Source organism: Plectropomus leopardus, chromosome 20, assembly GCF_008729295.1.
Source record: "Plectropomus leopardus isolate mb chromosome 20, YSFRI_Pleo_2.0, whole genome shotgun sequence".
Classification (NCBI taxonomy): domain Eukaryota; kingdom Metazoa; phylum Chordata; class Actinopteri; order Perciformes; family Serranidae; genus Plectropomus; species Plectropomus leopardus.
In genome coordinates, this window is record NC_056482.1 from 4,479,194 (window position 1) to 4,501,282 (window position 22,089).

At 39.8% G+C, this 22,089-nt stretch overlaps 1 protein-coding gene across 4 annotated transcripts in view; it reads left to right on the forward strand.

The window, feature by feature from the left end:
- tnca (tenascin Ca) overlaps positions 1-22,089 on the forward strand; it is a 43,996-nt gene that overhangs the window by 20,691 nt on the left and 1,216 nt on the right. Inside the window, exons 7-26 of one of the 4 annotated variants that reach the window (XM_042509279.1) lie at positions 534-803; positions 1,657-1,842; positions 1,934-2,023; positions 2,222-2,485; positions 7,547-7,825; positions 10,502-10,774; positions 10,934-11,206; positions 11,300-11,572; positions 12,850-13,161; positions 14,404-14,676; positions 14,947-15,069; positions 15,827-15,970; positions 16,117-16,236; positions 17,589-17,732; positions 17,823-17,953; positions 18,654-18,786; positions 19,166-19,317; positions 19,473-19,569; positions 19,660-19,821; positions 21,317-21,480. In XM_042509279.1, coding sequence (XP_042365213.1) covers positions 534-803; positions 1,657-1,842; positions 1,934-2,023; positions 2,222-2,485; positions 7,547-7,825; positions 10,502-10,774; positions 10,934-11,206; positions 11,300-11,572; positions 12,850-13,161; positions 14,404-14,676; positions 14,947-15,069; positions 15,827-15,970; positions 16,117-16,236; positions 17,589-17,732; positions 17,823-17,953; positions 18,654-18,786; positions 19,166-19,317; positions 19,473-19,569; positions 19,660-19,821; positions 21,317-21,480 — 3,863 coding nt within the window. The remainder of the gene's footprint in view (positions 1-533; positions 804-1,656; positions 1,843-1,933; positions 2,024-2,221; positions 2,486-7,546; positions 7,826-10,501; positions 10,775-10,933; positions 11,207-11,299; positions 11,573-12,849; positions 13,162-14,403; positions 14,677-14,946; positions 15,070-15,826; positions 15,971-16,116; positions 16,237-17,588; positions 17,733-17,822; positions 17,954-18,653; positions 18,787-19,165; positions 19,318-19,472; positions 19,570-19,659; positions 19,822-21,316; positions 21,481-22,089) is intronic. The other 3 variants (XM_042509280.1, XM_042509281.1, XM_042509282.1) reach the window with 3 other exon arrangements.

A 22,089-nucleotide genomic window follows, 5' to 3' on the forward strand; every position in this document is an offset into this window, starting at 1 on the left:
AAAACACGGAGAAAAGATGTTTCCTCCACATGTAAACACAGGAGGATAATCAGGTAGTAAACATAACCTCCGAGTGAAAGGGAATCACATTACATTTTTTTTAGAATAGCCTTTCCTGTGTTTAATCCAAGTTACTGCTTTGTCGTATGAGAGAGCCAAGTTAAATCTTACATGCTGTTTTTTGTGTAAAGGCTAAAAAAACATCTTGGTCTCACACCCACTCGGATTCTGTCTTGATTGATTTGTGAATTTCACCGTTAGAAGCTAAATTGTTCCCACAGAGATGGATTAAATTTTTGATGGTTGAGAACAACTTTGCCGACACTTCTTTGTTTAAAAAAAAACCAACAAAACATGATGGAAAAGTGCAACATTTTCTCAACTCATCAGCTCAATGCTGGACATTGTTTCTTCAGCACTTCAAAAATGAATGTCCTTTGGCCTCAATAATTTGATCAACATTACACCATTTGATCATCCCAGTGAAATGGAAGCAATTTCTTATGCATCTTTTCACTTCTGCCTCACCACAGAGATTGATGGCCCCCGGCAGGTAGAGGTGAAGGACGTGACAGACTCCTCAGCTCTGGTCGGCTGGTCTCAGCCGGTGATTCCCATGGACAAAATCACCATATTTTACGGGCCCACCTCCAACCCCTCAGATAAAACCAGTGTGGAGATTTCCCCTCCAGACAAGCAGTACAGCATCGACGGGCTGAGGCCAGACACTGAGTACAAGGTGACGCTTATCTCCAGGAGCGGAGAACTCACCAGTGACCCCGCCACCACCACATTCACTACAGGTAGGCTTGTAAAGGCAGTAAGTGCAGATTTTGTATTTTCAGTTATTTTAAAGGTGCATCCACTGTATGTATGGTTTGCATATTCTGTATTTTTTGTATTGTCATCAAAACCCATGAAAGGATCAAAACAATAAATGTATCCAACTAACAAGTGTTTTCTGTCTATCAGGGCCTGATACAGCTTCTATCTATATGACATAGTGCACCATTGTCATCCAAAAACAATAGGAAACCCATCAGTGAGCCACAGTGTTGCACTGACTGACATGTTGCTTCATTAGCGTGAACACACACTCTGCAGTTTATTTGAATTTAATCCCACATACCCCGTCCTGCTCCACAAATACCCAGTAGAGCAACGTGACTTTAGTGCATCTGTGTATCCCACTGGCGAGCTCAACGCTGCTGCTCTGCACTGAGCTCATACACCGGTTACCGCTGATATCAGGACAGCGTCACCAAGGAAGTGTAGCGCCCACCCTCCTGTTTCCACCTGGTTAACACAATCAGCTCTGTTAGTACTGTTGACGTTGTTTAGCATCATTAACTGCTTGATGTTGACATCCGTGTGCAGACAACTCATACGCTCTGAATTTCACATAGAGCGCATGTATGTAAACACCACAAACAGCTACAGTAAAACCATATAGTATCGCAGAACATGCTGGTGTGTGGGTGTATTTTATATTTTAGGATGATTTGGGTTGTGCTTACATCAGTTTGCAAACTCCAAATTGAAGATGCCCAATTTTTAATCAAGAGTAGAATAATATGTTCTATGTGCGAATCTTACGTTTGTGAGCAGAAAAAACTTCTGGTATGTTATTTAATTATATTTACCCACCTTTATCAGCCCTGGACGCCCCCAAGGACCTGCAGGCAGTGTCCCAGACTGACGACAGCATCACTCTAGAGTGGACCAACAGTGAGGCCGATGTCAGCAGCTATCGGGTGAAATACAGTCCCATCTCTGGAGCGACTCATGGTGAGGAGGTGTTCCCACGAGGACCAGGAGCCACCACAGAAGCTACAATCACAGGTGAAGGTCAAACATATATTAAAAGACCACACATGACTTGTGTTAGTCATATCATGTGGCGTCATATTCCCTCTCTCCCTCTGTGTGGCAGGACTAAAGCCAGGGACAGAGTACGGGATCGGTGTGACCGCTGTGAAGAACGAGAGAGAGAGCCTCCCCGCTACTACAAATGCAGCAACTGGTGAGAGTCACGGGCCGAGCAGCTGTCCAAACGCTCGCCCTTCGCACCCCAACATAAACACACAGACGACCATGTTTGTTGATACAAATTGGTTGATGAAATGAAACCAGTAATGGCGAGTGATTTGTGTGGAGCATGCAACAGATGTGAAGATAGATTTGCCGCCTGTCAATTTTACACGCTTAATATTTCTGTCAGATATCGATCCTCCCAGAGATTTCGAAGAAGTGGAGTCCACAGAGACCTCCCTCACACTGAGGTGGAAGAAACCTCGGGCCAAGGTTGGCGCCTACAGGCTGGCATACGTCGCCAGAGATGGGCAAGCCGAGGAGGTGGAGGTCCCAGCCGCGGCCACCAGCTACGTCCTGTCCAACCTGACCCCTGGAATGAGCTACACCCTGACTCTGGCTGCAGAGAGGGGACTCAAGAGGAGCGCACCTGTCACCTTATCGGCATCTACAGGTGGGTGGGGAACAATCTTACCACAACATGATCTCTAAATAATGATAACACACGCTTTTAATGGAGGATAAAAATTGATATGTCATGCAAAATATGATGTTATGTTCCTCTCTTAGGTTCCTCTGTCTGTTTAATGTTTGGAGTTTAGAGCTCAGTAATTGTTCTTATTCTTCACTTCAAGTCTATCAGTATTTAGATAGTATATTTTGATTAAATGTACAACAGTTACTTAACCTGAATCTTTGAAACCAACGTTAACATCACTTTTCTTGTGTTGCTTTCACCCACAATTCAATGGTATTTGAGCAACTTGGTTTTAATTCTTCAAAAAAAACATGGGAAAAAAGCATTGAGCCACTTGGCAAGAAATATCCCGCAAATAGCAAGAAATGTCGAAAGTTATTTTTTTTAAATCAAGGGAAACTATCCAGAGAACTGTATTTATGATAATCGTATTTATACATTCAAAATTATTTTTCAGAATTAACATAAATTTTAACCTTTTTTTTCAGGTCATTACCTTGTTGTTTTTTACTTTACCATTTTGGTTGGCTGGTTGTTTTTTTGTTTGGTTTTCTAATTTTCAATTTTTGTTTTTGTTGTTTTGGTACTTTTTTAGAAATTTCTTGCTAATTTTCAGGTCATTTCTTCTGAAGCTGCTCACTGCTCTCTTCCCATGTTTTTTAAGGAACATCCAATTTGCCCACGTTTCAGTATAGATTTACTATTAGAGTTTTAATGTTTTTGGAACTAAATCTGCAGCCAACAGACACTAAGAAAATGAGATACACTAACACCTAAATGCTCTCTTGATTTGTGCCTTTTTGTTTTTCTTGTAGCCTCTTTTACTTTTTATTTAGCCGACTCAGACGACCGTGAGCTAACAACTCCCACAGGCTCGGAGGACAATGTCATTAGCTTTGTGTATTTAGACCCCCCCGAGTCCCATCTCTCCATTGGGATGGAGCCCGTGGATGAGCTTGGGAAACTGACTATCTCAGGCATCGCGCCTGATGGATTCGACCTCTCGTGGAATCTAGAGGCTAACAGTGTCTATGATAGTTTGGCGGTAGAATGTAAAGACACTCAGCGATTATGGGACACGAGAGAGGTCCAGCTTCCCGGAGATGCGACTGGCTCTAGAATCCAGGGCCTGAATGCATCAACAGAATATCAAATTAAACTTTATGGAAAAACCAGTAGCCAGAGATCTGCGCTACTCGAAGCTGTTTCAGTCACAGGTATAAGATTTCTCTTTTAGTTCATTAGAGACACTTTATCCCGTTGTTTTTTTAGCAGCTTCTCTCTTCAGTTGAATTGAAGTTCTGTTTTATAGAGTTAGATCACAGAAGCAAACTGAGTTGCATGCTGGTATTTTACTCAGGAGATTTCCCAGCAAGGAATATTTCTTTCTTGCATCCGTCATCTGCATAACTGTTGGCATGACGCAGTTTGATGACAGAACCCATTAGAGATGATTGTGTTTCCACAAAAAAACCCCATCTCATTTTCATCTCATCCCATTTATCATCTCATGAGGCTTTGGCACTGTGGCAGAATGTTACGTCCTAAAATTCAAATACAAGAAGAAATCTCCAGTGAGAACTACATCCTCCTCAGTGGTGGAACAGGTTTTCAGATCTTTGTATTTCAAGAATTATAGGTTGGAATATTTCAAGATTAGAATTATAAAATGTAATTATAAAATACATTATTTCAAGATTAAGGTTATGATATATCAAAATTAAAGTCATAATATTTAGTCAGAAAAGCTTGAATATTTTATCATTATTTCAAGATGTATATCCTCATAAGATAAACAGTTTCTTTATTTCAGGATTGAAATTGTCATATTTTAAGTTTAACATTAAAATACTTATAGAAAAAGGGTCTTAATGTTTCAAAATTGAAGTCAGAATATTTCAAGATTAAAGTTGTAAACATTTCAAGATAAGAGTAAAATATTTCAAGATCAAAGTCACAGTGTTTAGAGAAAACAGTCATTTCATTTCAAGATTGAAGGCGTAATATCTCAGAATTAAAATCCTAATATGTGATTAAAAAATAAGTTGTAATATTTCAAAATTAAAGTCATAATATTACAATATTAAAGTAATAACATTTTACCATTGAAGTTGTTGAAAAACACCAGTGCACACATCGCCAAAAAGCTTTGATAATGCCCAGTTGTGAAGATCAGAAAGCAAATAGATCACTGGCACTCATAAAACTTTACATATTTATTAATATTTATAAATAATTTATTATTTTAGAATTTCAAGAATTATGATTCTTTACTCAAGGATAGGTAGGCTAGGTTGCTTAGTATTTTAAAGTAAAATATGTTTTAGCAGAACCCCCTTTAACTGCAGTGCCACTTGTCAGTTTGAATAGTTTGGTGTGAGTTGTGGAGTGTTTGTGCCATAAAGATCTCCAGTATAATCTAACTAGATGGCACTTGGCTTTCAAAGTGCCAAACAAAAATTAGGTTGAAAGACCCAGCAGCAGTGTTTCTTTCCAGAAATCATGACCTGCTTACCTGACAGTGGTGGTTTATACTGTCTGACACAAAAGGTCATAGTACACTGGCTGATTTCTTTCTGCATTTGAGCTTTTAAATGCAACCATTTTGCTCCCTGAAAGCAATCTCCACTAATTTCATCATCCATCATCCTCAAACCTATTCACACAATGAAATGATTCTCCGGCAGTCGGTAGAAAATTACATAGTATGTCACTCGCATGTCAAACAAGTGACTCGGAACAATCGTTCTTCAGGACAGCAGCAACAAAAAGGGCTGTGCATGGCTTCATCATCTATTTGAAGACAACTGTGTACTTCCACTCTGGTGGACTACTCGGATGCTTCAAAAAATTAATGGCGCTGACTTAAGTGCCATTAATGCTTTCGCTGTTGCTTGATGATATAAACCGCAGTCCTGGAAAACTGTGATAATAAGAGGCGGGAAAATAAGAAAATATGGTATATCAAGGACAGATTTATTCATTCTTAATTCTACAGTATCTTGTATTTTAACCATGTTTCCTCTTCACAGGTTGTGTTTCAGTCATCAGCAGAGCCGGTAACATATGCATATATCTCTAACCTGTTTTTATTCACTGTAGCACCCAAGCCTACCTCTCCAGATGTTTTATCACTGAGCATCAAAGATGCCCCAACTACCCCAACAACTGCTCCGGATAATGAAGCAGTTCAAAACCCAGATCCCCTCCATCTTTTAAACACCTCTGATACTGGTATAAAGAGCTCTGAAAGCTCGAGTCTGGATGTACTGGGGAACCTCACAGTTAATGTCACCTCCACCAGCGTGAGCCTGGCTTGGTTGGCGCCTGATGAGGCTTTTGATAGCTTTTTGGTGGAGCTCAGTGCTCCGTCAGGGGCGACACAAGCTCATATAATCACACTATCAGGAGGTGCAAGGAGGGCTGAAATAGAGGGTTTGTCCCCCTCCACAAACTATGAAATTACATTGCAAGGGCTGGTGGAAGGGAAGCGATCTTTACCCCTCAAAGTGTTTGCTACTACAGGTACATGGAATGAAAATTTCTTCTTTTTTAGGCATTCATCCCAACAATTTATCATCACATTTATTTTTTGAAGCCCTAAATATTTCAGGATGGCTGCAGAGACTGTGACTCCAATTTATGGTAGAGTATTGGGGTCACAAATTGGGAAGGTATTTCAAGATTAAAGTCATATTTTGAAGTAAAAGTATTTTTTCATGAAGAAAAAAACTATCCAGATTAAAAATCATATTATTAGAGAAAATTATATGTATATCTTAAGTTATATTGTGGAAAAAAGTAGTATTATTTCAATATTAAAGTCATGACATTTCAAAATTAAGTTTTAACAGTTCAAGAATAAAGTCCTAATATTTAAAGAAAAACGTTGAAATATTTCAAAATTAAAGTCATGATATTTTAGGATTTAAGTCCTAATATTTTCAGAAAATTGTCTTTCAAAATTAAAATCCTAATAATTCAAGCTAAAAAACATAATATTTATAATACTGAAATATCAAAGTCATAATATTTCAAGAATAAAGTCATAATATTTCATGAAAATTGTCAATGAAATGAACATTGAAGTTCTCATCTTTTGAAACAACTGTCTTTGTAATTTCAAGATTAAACTAGTAATATTTTAATATGACCATAATATTTCTAGACAAAAGCTGTAATATTTTAATCATAATATTTCAAGGTTAAAGTCTTGATATTTTGTGAAAATAGCCATATTAATTTAATATTAAAGCTGTAAAATTTCAAACAACTGTCTTTGTAATTTCATGTACAGTTTTTATTATTTTAAGACTAAACAATAATATTTTAAATATTATAAATATCAATCTCTAAATAATGTGATTTTTTTAGATAGAAGTTGTCATATTTTTAAATAAAAGTTGCTAGTTTTGAAGATTAAAGTCATAATATTTCAGATGTCCTAATATTTTGACACGTTTGACATTTTAACACATTAACACTTGTATTAGATATATAGTCAAATATAAATTTATATTATTTAATTATTATTATTATTATTATTTTATTTTTTTATTTATTTTATATTATATATATATTTTTTTTTTTAAAGGAATATTTCAGTATTAAAATCCTAACATTTCAAGATCAAAAAAGAAAACGTGTTTTTTGGGGGTTTTTTTAGATTACTGTCATTAAATCTGGAGAATGAAGCTGTAATATTTAAAGTTTCAAACATGATATTTTGGAAAAAGGATTTCAAGTCATCTTCTTTTTCCTCATAATATTAGTTTTTCTCATACATTTCAAAATGAATTCACAAGATACTAATTATTTTTCCTGAAATATTGACTTTTTTTCTGGTATTTTTTTATTTTATTTTTCTAATAGTTTGACTTTTATCCTGAAATCTATATAATGTTTTCCCCCGACTGTGGCCCAAATATTCTGCCGTACATATTGCAGTGAATAATGTTAAAAATCAAGTAGCTATGTCAGTTATTCTTACACTCCATTTTGCCATTCAGTTGACCCAACTCTGATCTGTCTATCTAGCAGCGGAGCTGAATCCCATGGTGGTGAGCCTCACCATCTCTGACATTACATGGGACGGCTTCACTGCGTCCTGGAGCCCCATCGGTGGGGATTTTGACAGCTTTGTCATTGAGGTAACAAACTTGGAGAATCTGGAAGAGAGCCAGAACCTCAGTCTGTCTGGAGACGCTCTCAGCCTGGGCATCTCTGGGCTCAGTCCCAACACCAGCTACATGGTTGGCCTGTTTGGGATGTATCAGGGCTCCGTCCTTGAGCCCGTGTACACTGACGCCACTACAGGTACCTGCAACTTAAAGCGTTGCAGCGATTTTGTTCTCTAGCTCTTTAACTTTCTCTCCTTTTTGATTTTTAACTTCCTGTTCCAGTCGGTGTCTGTGATGCACACACAGACGCTCTGTTGTCCCACTCACAGTGGAGCGTCCACACTTCGCTGCATGAAATGAAAACAACATAATAACCTAATTTCTGTTTTGTCATCACTGTTCAACCCCCCTGACCGCAGGGGACTGCTTCATCTTAACCAACATGCCATGAACCATTCTTTACCCTCCAGCCACTGTTTCTGTCTCGCTGAGAGAGGGCAGTGTGATGGGGACCTGTGCCGCATCACTGAGCAAAGCAAACGCCCCTCAAACATTCACCCTTACCCCGAACTGCTCCCTTCGTCCCAGTTACCAAAGTGCATGAAGTCCCTCCCCCCTCCTCTACCATCCCCTGCATCGTGGTGAGGTTTGATGCTGATGTGCTGCAATGATTGCAAAAGCAAAACCAATAACATTCACCCTGACACGCCCGTCACACCATGACAGCGTGACCATCTCATTTCATCCCACCAACACTCATTCAGTGTGTAATTGATTAACCTTGAAGGATCATTTGCTCATGGATGCTCTCACATGTGTGAGTTTTAGCGATATTTTGAGCAGGTTGTGTGAGACAGTTTTGTCGATTCTGTTTCAAAACGTCAAAGTAAATATCCTCATTTCCTTTTGAACCACTAGGTGGCAAATGATTAAATCTTCTTGTCGTTATCAAGGTAAAAAGCTGATAATATAATCTGAGGTTAACTGTATGGCCACCTTGTTTTACATCTGAATGACATCTAATTTATCTGTTGCATGTTTGCATGCATCTTTCTCATTCCATGTTAAAGATCAATGGTCTTTAAGTTTAATTTTCTCTGTAGCTGTCCTGTTCTGCTTTGAATTGCTCTGGTTCAATATTATGCAGAGTTTGTCTTGTCCTCAGTATTAACACATAAGCTGCATGATCAGATCTTCCTCCACATGCATGAAAGACACTTGCAGTCCTTTTATATTTCGTCCTTTGCCACATTTTCATGTTAGAATCAGCACCTCAGTCATTTAGACTTGCAGGCTGGTATTCTTCAGCTATTCACTATGAAGGCTTTTGTGTTTTTCTCTTTGGCATTACATGTTTTTCCATCTAATTATCATCATATTTTTACAGCCTCAGTTCTGAAAAGTTGGGGTGCTTTGTAAAAGGTTAAAAAAATGCAGTGACTTGGAAATCCTTGTTGACCTATATTCAATTGAATACAGCACAAAGACAAGAAATGTAATGTTCACGTGTTCTGAATTTCAACATCACTCAGAAAGCATTTGGAAACTGAGAACACTAATTGCTGAAGTTTTGCAAGTGAAATTCTTTCCCAGTCTTGCTTGATATATGTGTAGTTGCTCAACAGTTCAGGGTCTCTGTTGTTGTATTTTGTGTGTCATAACGTTCAATGGGAGGGTCAGGACTGCAGGCTTGACAGTCAAGTGCCTGCATTTTTTTTACTACAGAGCCACGCTGTTGGACCACGTGCAAATCATGGCTTGCCATAGTCTTGCTGCAAAAGACGTTGGATGGATGGCAGCAAATGTTGCTCCAAAACCTGTGTGTACCTCTCAGCATTCATGGTGCTTTCACTGCAAGTTTCCCATGATGCCATGTACACTAATGTGCCCCATACCATCACAGATTTTGGCTTTTGAACTTTGAGCTTGTAACAGTCTGGATTGTCATTTCCTTCTTCAGCCCAGTGGACATGATGTCTATGATTTCCAAACAATTTTAACACAATTTTTTGGGGGGGACTTGTCGGACCACAGCACAGGTTTCCAGTTTGTTTCAGTTCTTCTCAGATAAATTTGGAAGTTGGTGGATGTTGTTGAGATCTGGCTTTCACCTTGCATGGTAGACTCGGCTGGCGTGTGGGGATAGCGAGACGGGGTGTGGATGAAGAGAGGGGGGTGGGGGGGGGGGGGGGGGGGTGACATGCAGTCTCAGTTTATGGGTCCCCTGCCCCACTAGGTGAGCTACCAGGTGCCCTGGATTCTCTGAATCTTTTGATATGGTGGATTGTAGATGGTGAAATCCTTAATTCTTTGCAATTGTGAGTTGAAAACGGTTGTTCTGAAACTTGTTTTTTCACACAGTTTTTCACAAAGTGCTTAACCCCGTGCCATCCTTGCTTGTGAATAACAGCCTTTTTAGGATGCACTTCAAAAGTCTTTCCCAGTCTTGGTGCCCCTGCTCTAATTTTTTTTTTTAAATCTTCCACAGGGATTAAATTTAATATAGATCCATAGTCTATCAGTTAAACATTGAATATTTCATCTCTGGTATAGGTCAAAAAGGATTTGCAAATCATTGCATTCTTTATCTATTTGCATGTTACACACCTTCCCAATTTTTTCAGAATTGGGGCTGAAATTAAATAAGTGTAACTGGTTAAAAAAATTCAAGTTAAAAGCATTTGCATGTATTTAATCTTTTAAGCCAGTCACACTATCAAGAGCAAATGGTGGTGAGTTCACAACACTACGCACATTTTTATACCATATATCAAACCAACCAGCTATCAGTGATTTATTACCTCTATGAGAATGTGTTCTGTTTTTTTTTTTTTAAATTTAATGAAAGTCTAATAACTATTTCTCTCTTTAGTGAATCTACCAGTGCTTGGCAAACTATATATCTCAAACTTAACATCAGAGAGCTTTTCAATCTCCTGGAACGGCACTGAAGGACAATTTGATGGTTTTATCCTGGAGATAATTGATTCTGATTGGCTGTCGGAGCCAAAGGAATACAACATATCCCACAGCGTAAAGTCCCATGATGTCACAGGGCTCAGGCCCAGCACTGACTATGTAGCCTATTTGTATGGGACATACAAGGGCTCCCGAAGCAGTGCTGTCAGTATTGTTGCATCAACAGGTATTATGATTTTTTTGTATTACAAAGAATAGGGTTGTTTATTATGAGCTTTTAAGTATCTGCACTGTAAAGTTGACTTGGGCTTGTATACATAGAGATAAATACATGCTTTCTTTTACAGTATATCAATTTGTTTTATATGTTTCTCTCCCCTTGTAGCTGAAGCGCCTGATTTGTCCAGGCTAGTTGTTTCAAACATTACCTCAGACAGATTTTCTCTGTCATGGCGGACAGGAGAGAAGGCTTTTGATAACTTTATAGTAGAAGTCAGAGAGTCTGCTTTGCCCTCGCAGGCAATGGGGCGCGCTCTGCCCGGAGACATGCGCTCCACAGTCATGGCAGGGCTCAAAGCCAGCACAAGCTACAACATAAAGCTGTACGCCAGCACTGGCGGCAAGAGCACGCAGCCCCTGTTTGCTGTAGCTACAACAGGTATCTCATTACATGCATTTTTATGACACTGCATGTAGCAAACACTGTGATTTTCAACAATAACTAAGAAGTCATCTTTTCTTTTCTGTTCAGAGGATGTCCCACAGTTGGGGCCCATAACAGCTTCATCTGTGAGCCCACATAACCTCAGCTTGTCCTGGAGCACTGTGTCAGGCCACTTTGATGGCTTTGTTATTCGGGTCAGTGACCCCGTGCAGCAGTCTGATACGCTGGAGTTCAGACTGCCCGGTGAAGCCCGTAACATTACGATCTCTAACCTGATGGATGCCACAGGCTATGATATTGAACTGTACGGTATTTCTCATGGGCGCCACACTCCCTCTGTGTTAGCCCACGCCGTCACAGGTACTACCTATTCTACTCATATCTTAAACTCACATCACTTGTAGCTGTAAATGGTTTGTAAAGACATTTTGCATCAAAACTTTTAATGGACTAAAGCAACTTTTGGATACTTATTGCAACTGGAGACAATGTTATCTTCAGATCCAAAGCCTGAAATGCATTATGAGCAAATTTGGCATGCATCATTAGCCAGTTCTGTTTCCACAATCTGGTTGCATTTTTGGTGCATGAAACTGTTTTCATGTTATTCATTAACTCTAAAGAGGTCAGACATAAAAGAAAGGATAGGGATTTTTTAAGGATTTATTTTTATTTTGTTCTGTTTGAGAGTAACCACCTTTTGTTGTGCCCTCGCATTGGCAATAGCCGTGGCCCTAGGCATTACATTTTCAGGTTGTGTATCGTCCCATTCTTGTGAAAGTGATATCTCAGGAATACTTTGAGGGAATTTCTTTAAATTTGGGAACCACGTCCACATGGACCAAACCATGGAGTGATTAGATTTTGGTGGTCAAAGGTCACTGTGACCTTGCATCCGTCTCATATCTCAAGAACACCTTGAGGGAATTTCTTCAAATTTGGCTCAAATTACCACATTTAAGGATGAACTATTATGAACTAATATTTTATCAGATTTCTATCTATTTTTTCATTCACCTAAAATAACCTAAATTTGAGAATAGTGTCTTTGTTATCTTACAGTGAGCCCTTTGTATCCACCTATGAAGTCGGTCAATTCATGTTTTTACACCATTGTGTCAGCCACCATAGTCGTAATACACACTTAGCAGACTCAAAAAATTTCAGTTCTGCAACCTCACTGCTAGATGCCACTAAATCCTACACCTGTGTTAAGATGCAGTACCACTAATTGCCTCTAGATGTCTGTGTTGATGTTCATGATGTACATATTCTAATTGACTTGGGTAACATCTTTGTCTTTTTGTAACAAATTTCAGCTGTGATGGTTCGTCACATCCTCATTCATTCTCGGCCCAAATCCAAGCTTTAAAATGGGGAATTTTCCAGTCCATTCTAGAAGTATAAAAAAACTTTATGATGCACGCAAAACTTGCCCTTAATGTGTTTTGGCCTTTGAGTTCAGGAGATTTTTAGATCTCAAACTTTTAAAACTGATATCCTCACAGGGAGAATGGATTTTATGATTTGCTTTTGCAGCCATTGCACACATTACCCTCCTAATGGAATCTTGTTCCCCCTCCCAAATGTGTTCCCCTCTCACTCACACACAAAAATCCAAACCCACTCCCCTCTAGCTCCTTTGCCCAAAGTGGAAAACTTGACCATATCCAACATTACCCCCTACGGCTTCCGTGTGTCGTGGGAGGTGAAGCAGCAGCAGCAACAGCAGGAGGAATTATCCCCCTCTAGTGGCGGCTTCAGCCGTTTTCACATAGTGGTGACAGACTCTGGCTGGCTGCTGGAGCCTCAGGAGTTCACTGTGCCAGGAAACCAAAGTCACCTGGACATCTGGGGCCTCATCACCGGCATAGGCTATGAGGTCAGGCTGACGGGGGTGTCAGAGTCAGGGCTTCTCTCTCGGCCTCTCACTACAGTGGCTGTGACAGGTACCACTCACAGTGCACTACAAGGCCCCCTCATCTGACTAAAAAGTGTCAACTACTGTACAAAGATGATAATTAAACTTTATGAACCAAATCTGAAGTTTCACCATCAAAACCTGGCAGCTCTATAAATGGCAACATTTTTTGACATTCGTGCTTTTGTATGACAATTTAAAATGATAGAAGATTTTGTTTTAACAAAATTAACTTGATCCATTTTGTTTACTGTCATGTTTTGATAGTGAGGCTTCAGTTACCTAACTCTAACTGTGATCCATAACACAACTCCTTTTCAGAATGATCTCATTTCTCTTTTCATTTTAAGCATTTGCTTCTTCAGCGGGAGGAAGAGATGTGGAGCTCCCCATCTGTTTCCTCTGTACCTCCAAAATATGAGCAAGCATATTTGTTTGTTTTCATATTTTAAAATGTGTTTTCCTTCAGATTTCCAATTGGCGCTACACTGATGACTGTGGAACGTGTGGTTACATAGTAACCTTGGTTCTCTGAGTGAAGAGACTATCTCTCCAGCTCTTGGAGATGGTACTGATTGAACTATCAGTTAATCCATGCCAGCACAGGTGCTTTATAGATGACCCATAGAGTGCGGCCGGGGCATCCAGGTGTGTCTTAAAGAAGTATTTAGGTACTCTGACTGCAGGGGGATCATTCGCCATACATATGGAATATATAAGAGAGTGGAGAGATGGTCTTGATACAATAGAGAACGTAATTTTTAAAGTTACCTTCACCATGGTGCTACGTTTGGTTTGTCAATCTGGCTTCAAAAAAAAAAAAACACTGACTAATACAGAATCAGACGCAGGAAAACACTGATAAATCAATGAGACATTCTTAGCATGAAATGTCAGTTGATTTAACTTCTAATCTCATTTGTTTCATTATCTTTGAATGCACTGAATGCATTGAGGCTGGCCTGGAAGAGGCATGGGGACCTCGTCTCAACCAGTGCCTGCTGAAGATCCATTCTAAGGAATGTGACCCCGTTAACCGAGATAAACATTTACAAAACGCATCTTGTCTTTTATTGCCTTCATAGCCCGTGTTCTGTGTTCTTAACTGATTTAAACTAACGGACGCCTGAGCATGGTCAATTGAAGGTGGCTGCCACCTGGAAACCTTCTTGCCTGATTACCGACTTCTTCCGTGCATCTTCAGACGTTGATGAATATTTCTGGGAAAACACCAAACCTACTGCAACGTTCTGTTTCCTTGTCTAACCAGAGGCTGAGCCGGAAGTGGAGCATCTCTTTGTCTCGGACATCACACCTGATGGTTTCCGTCTCTCGTGGACGGCTGATGAAGACTTGTTTGATAGATATGTGATTAAAATCAGAGACAGCAAAAGGTTAGCCCACCCTCAGGAGTACAACGTCCGTGGTGATGAACGGACCAAGGTTTTAAATGGCCTCATGAGCGGCACCGAGTATGAAATCGAGCTTTACGGTGTCACATTGGACCAACGCTCCCAACCTATTACTGGGGTTGCTCAGACAGGTATATCTAAAACAGCAAAGTGTGCAGATTTATACTAACCACTAAACTTTTTGGTGTTTTTTCAGAGAACTGCACCCACAGCCCCCACTAATCATCTTTATTCCTCTGGTTCAGGCCTAACTCCATATTTAATGGAAAATGGGCTTTTGGGATCCTCCAAGCTCACAGTTTCGTTGTATTTTTGCAAAATTGTTAACCATATTTTCTGCTCTTGAATTTACTATTTTGTCCTGCTTTCCTGTCTTTGCATTTCACCTTGTGCTTTGCTAGGCCTGAGCACTCCGAGAGGACTCAGCTTCTCTGATGTGACCGAATCCTCGGCTGTTGTTCACTGGTCCATGCCTCGCTCTCCTGTGGATAACTACCGAATCACCTATGTTCCCTTTGAGGGAGGTAAGCAGTCATTCATTTTAGGTTTAAATTTAAACTCCAACTTGGATGTAGTTACCAAGGTTAGTTTCTGTGATACATATTTAAATTAGGGTTTAGTCTAGTTTTAGCCTATCAAGTGGCACAGCTCTCGGGATGGCAGACTGAATGTTTTATGGCATGTCAGATGGGTTGCCATAAAATTCAAAGCAAATATTCCTGATCCCCAGATGATGAATCCTACAGACTTCAATAATTTTCAGACTTTCCCTCTAGTGCCAGGGTGAGGGTTTTTCATAGTGTTCTGCAAAAACACTTTTGTGGTTAGCACTTAATGAATACTCACATTATACTCAAGGACAGAAGGGACGACGTTATGACAGTAATCTTAAAACTGTGCTGCCAGGGTGAAGATGAGTGTGAAGCATGCAATTTTTAGAATTTGTAGTTTTTTTTCTGGCAACCTCAATATCTGAGGCATTATCTCCTGTCATGGCCACATATGAGTCTGGACAAACATGGATGTAAACTGCCACAACTAAATTGGATCATGGAGGCATACAGTGAGTGAGGCAGCAAATCTAGTTCAATTCGGTTGTTGCAGCACCACAAAGAGACAAACATAAGCACTGATAAATAGAAAATGAAAGTGATATGTATTTTGGTGTATGGAAAAGGCAGTGGAAAACTTGTCGCCTCTGGCAATGTTTCTATAATTTTTAAATGTACAACATGGATTTTGGATGTGCAAGATCCATGTTGTGTTCTCTTCCCTCCACAGGAAGTCCAATGATACTGACTGTGGACGGCAGCGTGTTTGAAGCTTTGCTGCCCAATATGACCCCTGGCAAGCTTTACCATGTGACTGTGAGTGCTGTGAAGGGTCTGGAGGAAAGTGACCCCAGCACTGACACTGTAATCACAGGTTGGCCCTTTTTTTCTTCTTCTCTTATACAACCCCTCCGCGTCAGTCCTCCTGACCTGGACTGACGTTTCAGTTCGACGATTCAGTTTGTAGAAAATTAAATTCGTCCCTTGAAGACTGTGTTCCTGGTTTTTTGTGTCCTCCAGCTCTGGACAGACCTCAGGGTCTGACTGCAGTTAATGTCACAGACACCTCAGCCCTGTTGCTGTGGCAACCATCTGTGGCCACCGTTGAAGGCTACACCATCACTTACAGCGGTGATTCAGGTGTGTCTCTGTTCTCTTCTCTTGTCATTTCATTTCCCTGCATTAGCCCTCAATTTAGACTGTTATGCAGACAAAGACAAGTACAGCACAATCTATTTGGAATCTAATTCATAAAATGGTGCGGCAGCAAAAATATAGATGTACAATATAATAAGAAATAAAACAAAGTAAAATATTTAATACTCTGGTAGCCTGGTGATTGATTTTAAGACATATGAACTGTGATGTAAACTGCATGTGCAGTAATAAAGTATGTAAATACAGAATGAGAAGAGGTTGTAGACAGGTATGCATATACCTATTATTATATACTCATTCAGATGTGGCTGGGTGGTTAATAACACATTTACATGTAATGTGACAAACTCATTACACATTTATTTTTGCTTAACCTAAACTCTGAAAAGCTAGTAAAATAAATAAACATACTGAGGTGTAAATAAGTTTAAATTGTTAGTAAGCCGATTCAAGCAGTCCTGTAGAATATATGTACAATACCATAGTACAAGTATAGCAGTAGTATGAATGCTACAGTTTACAGTTTCTGGTAGTAGTACATGAGACAGATGATCTGTAAAAAATCATCCTCCTCTGCCTCCTCCAGGTACAGTATTTCCTTGTGATGATATTAGCAAAAATCCACAGCATGAATGGAAACAACATATCAGAACCTTGAGGAGTTTCACAAATGTCATTAGGAGCATTAGGGGGAGCCAGAGGAACCTGATTTTTACAGATTATTTCTCTCATGTAATACCGTCAGGATATAGTGATAATTTCAGCAAAAATAAAAAAAAGGTTACTTTCTTTGAAACAAAAGTTACCTACTGTAGCTTCAAGTAGCAAAATATCACCAGTAGAAAAGTGGGATTTCCGTTAGTCCTCCTGTTTTCCTTCCACAAACTACCAAAGTGTGTGTGATGTATTTTGCTTTACTTTGATTATGTGGTTTGATATGTTAACCACATAATCAAACAGGGCGGCACAGTGGCGTCGTGGTTAGCACTGTTGCCTCACAGCAGGTCCATGGGTGGGGGCCCTTCTGTGCGGAGTTTGCATGTTCTCCCCGTGTCTGTGTGGATTCTCTCTGGGGTCTCCGGCTTCCTCCCACAGTCCAAAGACATGCGGTTCAGGTTGATTGGTGACTCTAAATTGCCCGTAGGTGTGACTGTGAGTGTGTATGGTTGTCTGTCTATATGTGTCGGCCCTGCAATAGTCTGGCGAGCTGTCCAGGGTGTACCCCGCGTTTCCGCCTGATGATTGGCTCCAGCCCCCCTGCGACCCTTGCGAGGAAAAAGCAGGTACGGAAAATGAATGAATGAATGAATATGTTAATGTGTCCTTTCTTCCAGTGTCCCCAGTGGTGGAGACTGTTTCTGGGAACACGGTGGAGTTTGAGATGGGCTCCCTGGTTCCAGGAACCCACTACAAAGTTGGAGTACATGCTGTGAAGGAAGCTCAAAAGAGTGACTCTGCTGTGACTGAATTCACCACCGGTAAGCTTTATAGAGAGACGAGACCTGAGGCAAAATGCTGCATTGATTCTGTTTAGATGATAAATCTGCAGTATGACGTTGTGTTTTCAGATGTGGATCCTCCACGTGATCTGACAGCCATTAACATTCAAACTGACAGTGCGACTCTCACATGGAAACCTCCGCAGGCCGCTGTGACGGGCTACACACTCACCTTCTCCTCTGCTGATGGTGTAATCAGGGTATGTACGTCCCCCAGCATGAGTTTAATCACTGACAAAACTTGTGGTTTTTCTTGTTTAAACCCAAAAAAACACAAAATGCGTAAACTTACTGCTACTGACGGCGATTTTCCAAAGCATGCCATCAGATTTTGGATCTGTTTTCAAAGTTTTTGGCAGCCATTGTTTCCAGTTTACAGGAATGATAATCAAATATCATTTTTCTTTTAAACTTTAAACAAAGTGTTAACTGTCATCAACACACTGTTGGCTCTCACTTGCCGCACACAAAGTGAGGCACGCACTGATATTAATATAAATTAAATATATTAAATATAAATGTAAAAGTGCTTTTTTTCAGAATACAGTGACAGTTTCTGAAAATATGACAGAAAGTTACCATGAGAGTTATCAACCGTGGCTTTAAAGAAAGTTGATCAAATACAAAATGACTTACTCATTTAATCCAATTAATGGTTTTATCCAAATGGAGGATTTTGTCCAAGGGTTTCTTACAATTGTTTTTTGGGGAATGAGGTTTAAAAATTTGATGACAGCCATTTGAAGCCATATTGAAACCTCAATATAAGTTTCAAATGTGACATTTATCACAGCCCTTTCAACAGGAATGCAAAATGTGCTCTAATTATACTTAAGTCATGAGTGTGGCCTTGCTTCCTGTAAATGCATTGTTGTTTCATATATGTGTGTGTGGATTCAGGAAGTTGTGCTGAGCCCGACAGCGTCCTCTTACAGCATGGCTCAGCTAACCGGCTCCACAGAGTACGATGTCAAACTGCAGGCCATCGCTGGACCTCAGAGGAGCCGTCACGTGACCACCGTCTTCACCACCAGTAGGAATAGACACACCTGCAAGCACACACCCCTTCTTTTTTTTTCATTGTGAATCATTTGTGTATATCACCTGGAAAAAAAACTTGCTGGTACGCTTTTAAGCAGTGAAAGATGTGGTGATTTGTTACGCAACAGTCCAGATGCACATTAGAAGTGTATTCTTTAAACGCAAATTCCTTTCCTTTAATCGGATACTCCACCTGTGCTTATTTTTCCTCCCGTCTGAGCTCCTCAAGACGGAAAATCCTTTGATTTTTCCTTTCTTTCCTTTTCTTTCCAAGCTCCTCACTCACAGACAATACTTATTCTGTTTTGAAGATGAAGCAGCTGCATCGTCTGAAGTCTCTAACGTGATGTCTTTTTAATCTGTGCTTCTAGTTGGACAACTGTACAGACGGCCCAAGGACTGTGCTCAGATTTTACTGAACGGAGAGACAACCTCCGGGCTGTACACCATCTACGTGGGCGGAGAGGAGAGCCAGCCCATCCAGGTTTACTGTGACATGACCACAGATGGTGGAGGATGGCTGGTGAGTGAATCAACCTGCTGGAATCACATTTAAAGGCCGTTTTGAAACCATAACTCACATTGATTTCACATGTAATGATAGGCAGCCACCACAGTGACCTCGGCCGTGCTTGTTATGATTATTATGAAGCTGTTGTGACACTTGCTCCTCTCCAGGTTTTCCTCAGACGCCAGAATGGAAAGCTGGAGTTCTTCAGGAACTGGAAGAACTACACTGCTGGATTCGGCAACGTGAATGATGAGTTCTGGCTGGGTAAGAGCTCTCTTCATCGAGTCTTATTCACCTCGCCCCTCTCTCTGTTACTCGTTCCCTACCCACCTCACACGTATTAAATTATTACAGGTCTTTCCAACCTTCATAAAATCACAAATTCTGGTCATTATGAGCTGCGAGTGGACCTAAGGGACCAGGGGGAGTCAGCCTACGCTCAATATGACAAGATCACGATCGCAGAGCCAAGAACACGCTATAAAATCTACATAGGAACGTACAGTGGAACAGCAGGTATGTGTTACTTTAGAGGGATACTTCACCCACAGAATGATTATATGTAAATCAGTTAATCATACTGTGCTACCCTGAATTTGTGTAGAAAACTTTGTTTTTTTTTCACATACCCCGACATAAAATGGGGAATATGTTGAATTATTTGGGTCCATGTTTAACAACAGCACAAACGATTAGTGGGGCCTTCAACAGAAAGGCCCCAGTCAGTATTAACAGCACAGCACAGCACAGCTAGCAGTTTTCGGTTCTAAGAGAATGGTATATATATATACATTCAATAATTCTCACAACTTGTGCATTTTACTCCCAAGTCTCATTTATCCAGTTGATACCACTTTCACACCTGTCCAGTCAGTATTAACAGCACAGCACAGCACAGCTAGCAGTTTTCGGTTCTAAGAGAATGGTACTATGCAATGTTTTAGTAATGTTTTCAGGGGCAAGTTTTCTTTTAGTTCCCAGAATGTTCTTCTTACAATTCTCTATAAACATAAAAAAGTTTGAATGTTTCATTTTTAAATTTTTTATTTTAACATATCACATTAGAGGAATGTTTCAGAAAAAATGCTCATCTCATCATCGCAGGATTAAGTAACATTCTGAAAAAAAATTCCGATGCTTTCTTTGGAAATGCTCTTCCTTTATTCCCATGAAATATTGTGGGAATGTTTTTATAAAAAGAATGCTATATGATCTGTCCCCTCTCAACATCACCAAAACATCCTCAGAATGTTGCAGTTAAAACATTACATCTCAGTCAGCATTTAACCTTATAAGAACATTATTTGAAATGATAAACACCCTTGGAACATTCTTTGAACATTAGATTAAAGTGTTTCCTTTAAAACATTATTAAAATGTGTAGGTAATGTTAGCCAGTGTTGTGTTCCCTGCTAGCTGGAATAGCACAGTGTAACATGACAGACAAGAAATTGGTGGAACAGCTGACCTGGCTTAGTCTAAAAGTAAGTCCACCTAGCAGCCACTCCTAAAGCTCAATGGTTGATAATTTTTATCTTGTTTGTTTAAATTCTACAAAAACCTAAAGTTGGGGTTTCTCAGCTGGGTGCAGTAACTTTCCGAAGTCTTGTTCTCACAATGAGGTTGAGATGCAACTCGTGTAACCGGCTACCAGCCAAGAAATAGTCTGGCACAGAACATTTTTTTAAAACCAAACCTTGTCTTTTTAACACCTCAGCTTTTCCAAGAATTAAGTAAACAAGATAAAAATAATAGGAGCTATAGTGGGTGTGTTTGGATGGAGCCAGGTAAGCTGGTTCCTCGAGTTAGCCTAGCCAGCTGATGTCTGCAGCCTCGTATTTACTGTACAGATATTTTTTGAATGAAAATCAACAAGCTTATTCCCAAAAGTGCTGACCTATTCCTGTAAGAAAAGCCATGGTGACATGTTTTGGTTAATCTAATGAGACTGTCTTTAACCAAATAAACTCACACAAGCTGTGTATTCTGAGCTTGTCAATGTCCACACCAGGTGACTCAATGACGTACCATCAGGGTCGACCTTTCTCCACCTATGACAACGATAACGATATTGCCGTCACCAACTGCGCCTTGTCCTACAAAGGTGCCTTTTGGTATAAAAACTGTCATCGTGTCAACCTCATGGGGAAATACGGTGACAACAGTCACAGTAAGGTACGTACATTCTACATTCATAAAATCAAATCAGGGAAATTGCCATTACTGATCATTTTTTCAAAAGCCCCAAATCTTTGCTATTTCCGAAAGAAATCTAATATAATTATGGAGTGTTCTGTTGACTATATTAGGTTTAAAGCAATGAAGACAAAATTTACTTTGCATTGTTGTGGGTCATGGATGTGCAGTTAGAGCGATGCAGAATATTTTAGTATAAAATTCGATGTAGCATATTTGTAAGCAAAACATTCATTCTGTGAATGCTGCTCCAGCATAGTGTAACAAAAGTAGGTTTTAAGATTAGTTTTACTGTTTACGCCCAATTTCTACCTTGCCTATGTTATGTAGCTTAAAATTAATAACATCAATTTATGGATCTTTATGTGGCTGGAATGAAAATATTTCCTTAACGCATTTGGTGTGTTTTCAAAATGATAGACAGCAGAAAAAATTTTGATACAGATCAGGATGATTATGATGGTTTTTATATCCTTGGCTTTTGTGTTTTTCCCAAATAATGTACTGATTTTAAGGCATTCTATGATTGGAAATGGTTGCAAATGCTGTAACGGGGGGAAAAAATTCCCCGCAAAATTCACTTCCTGC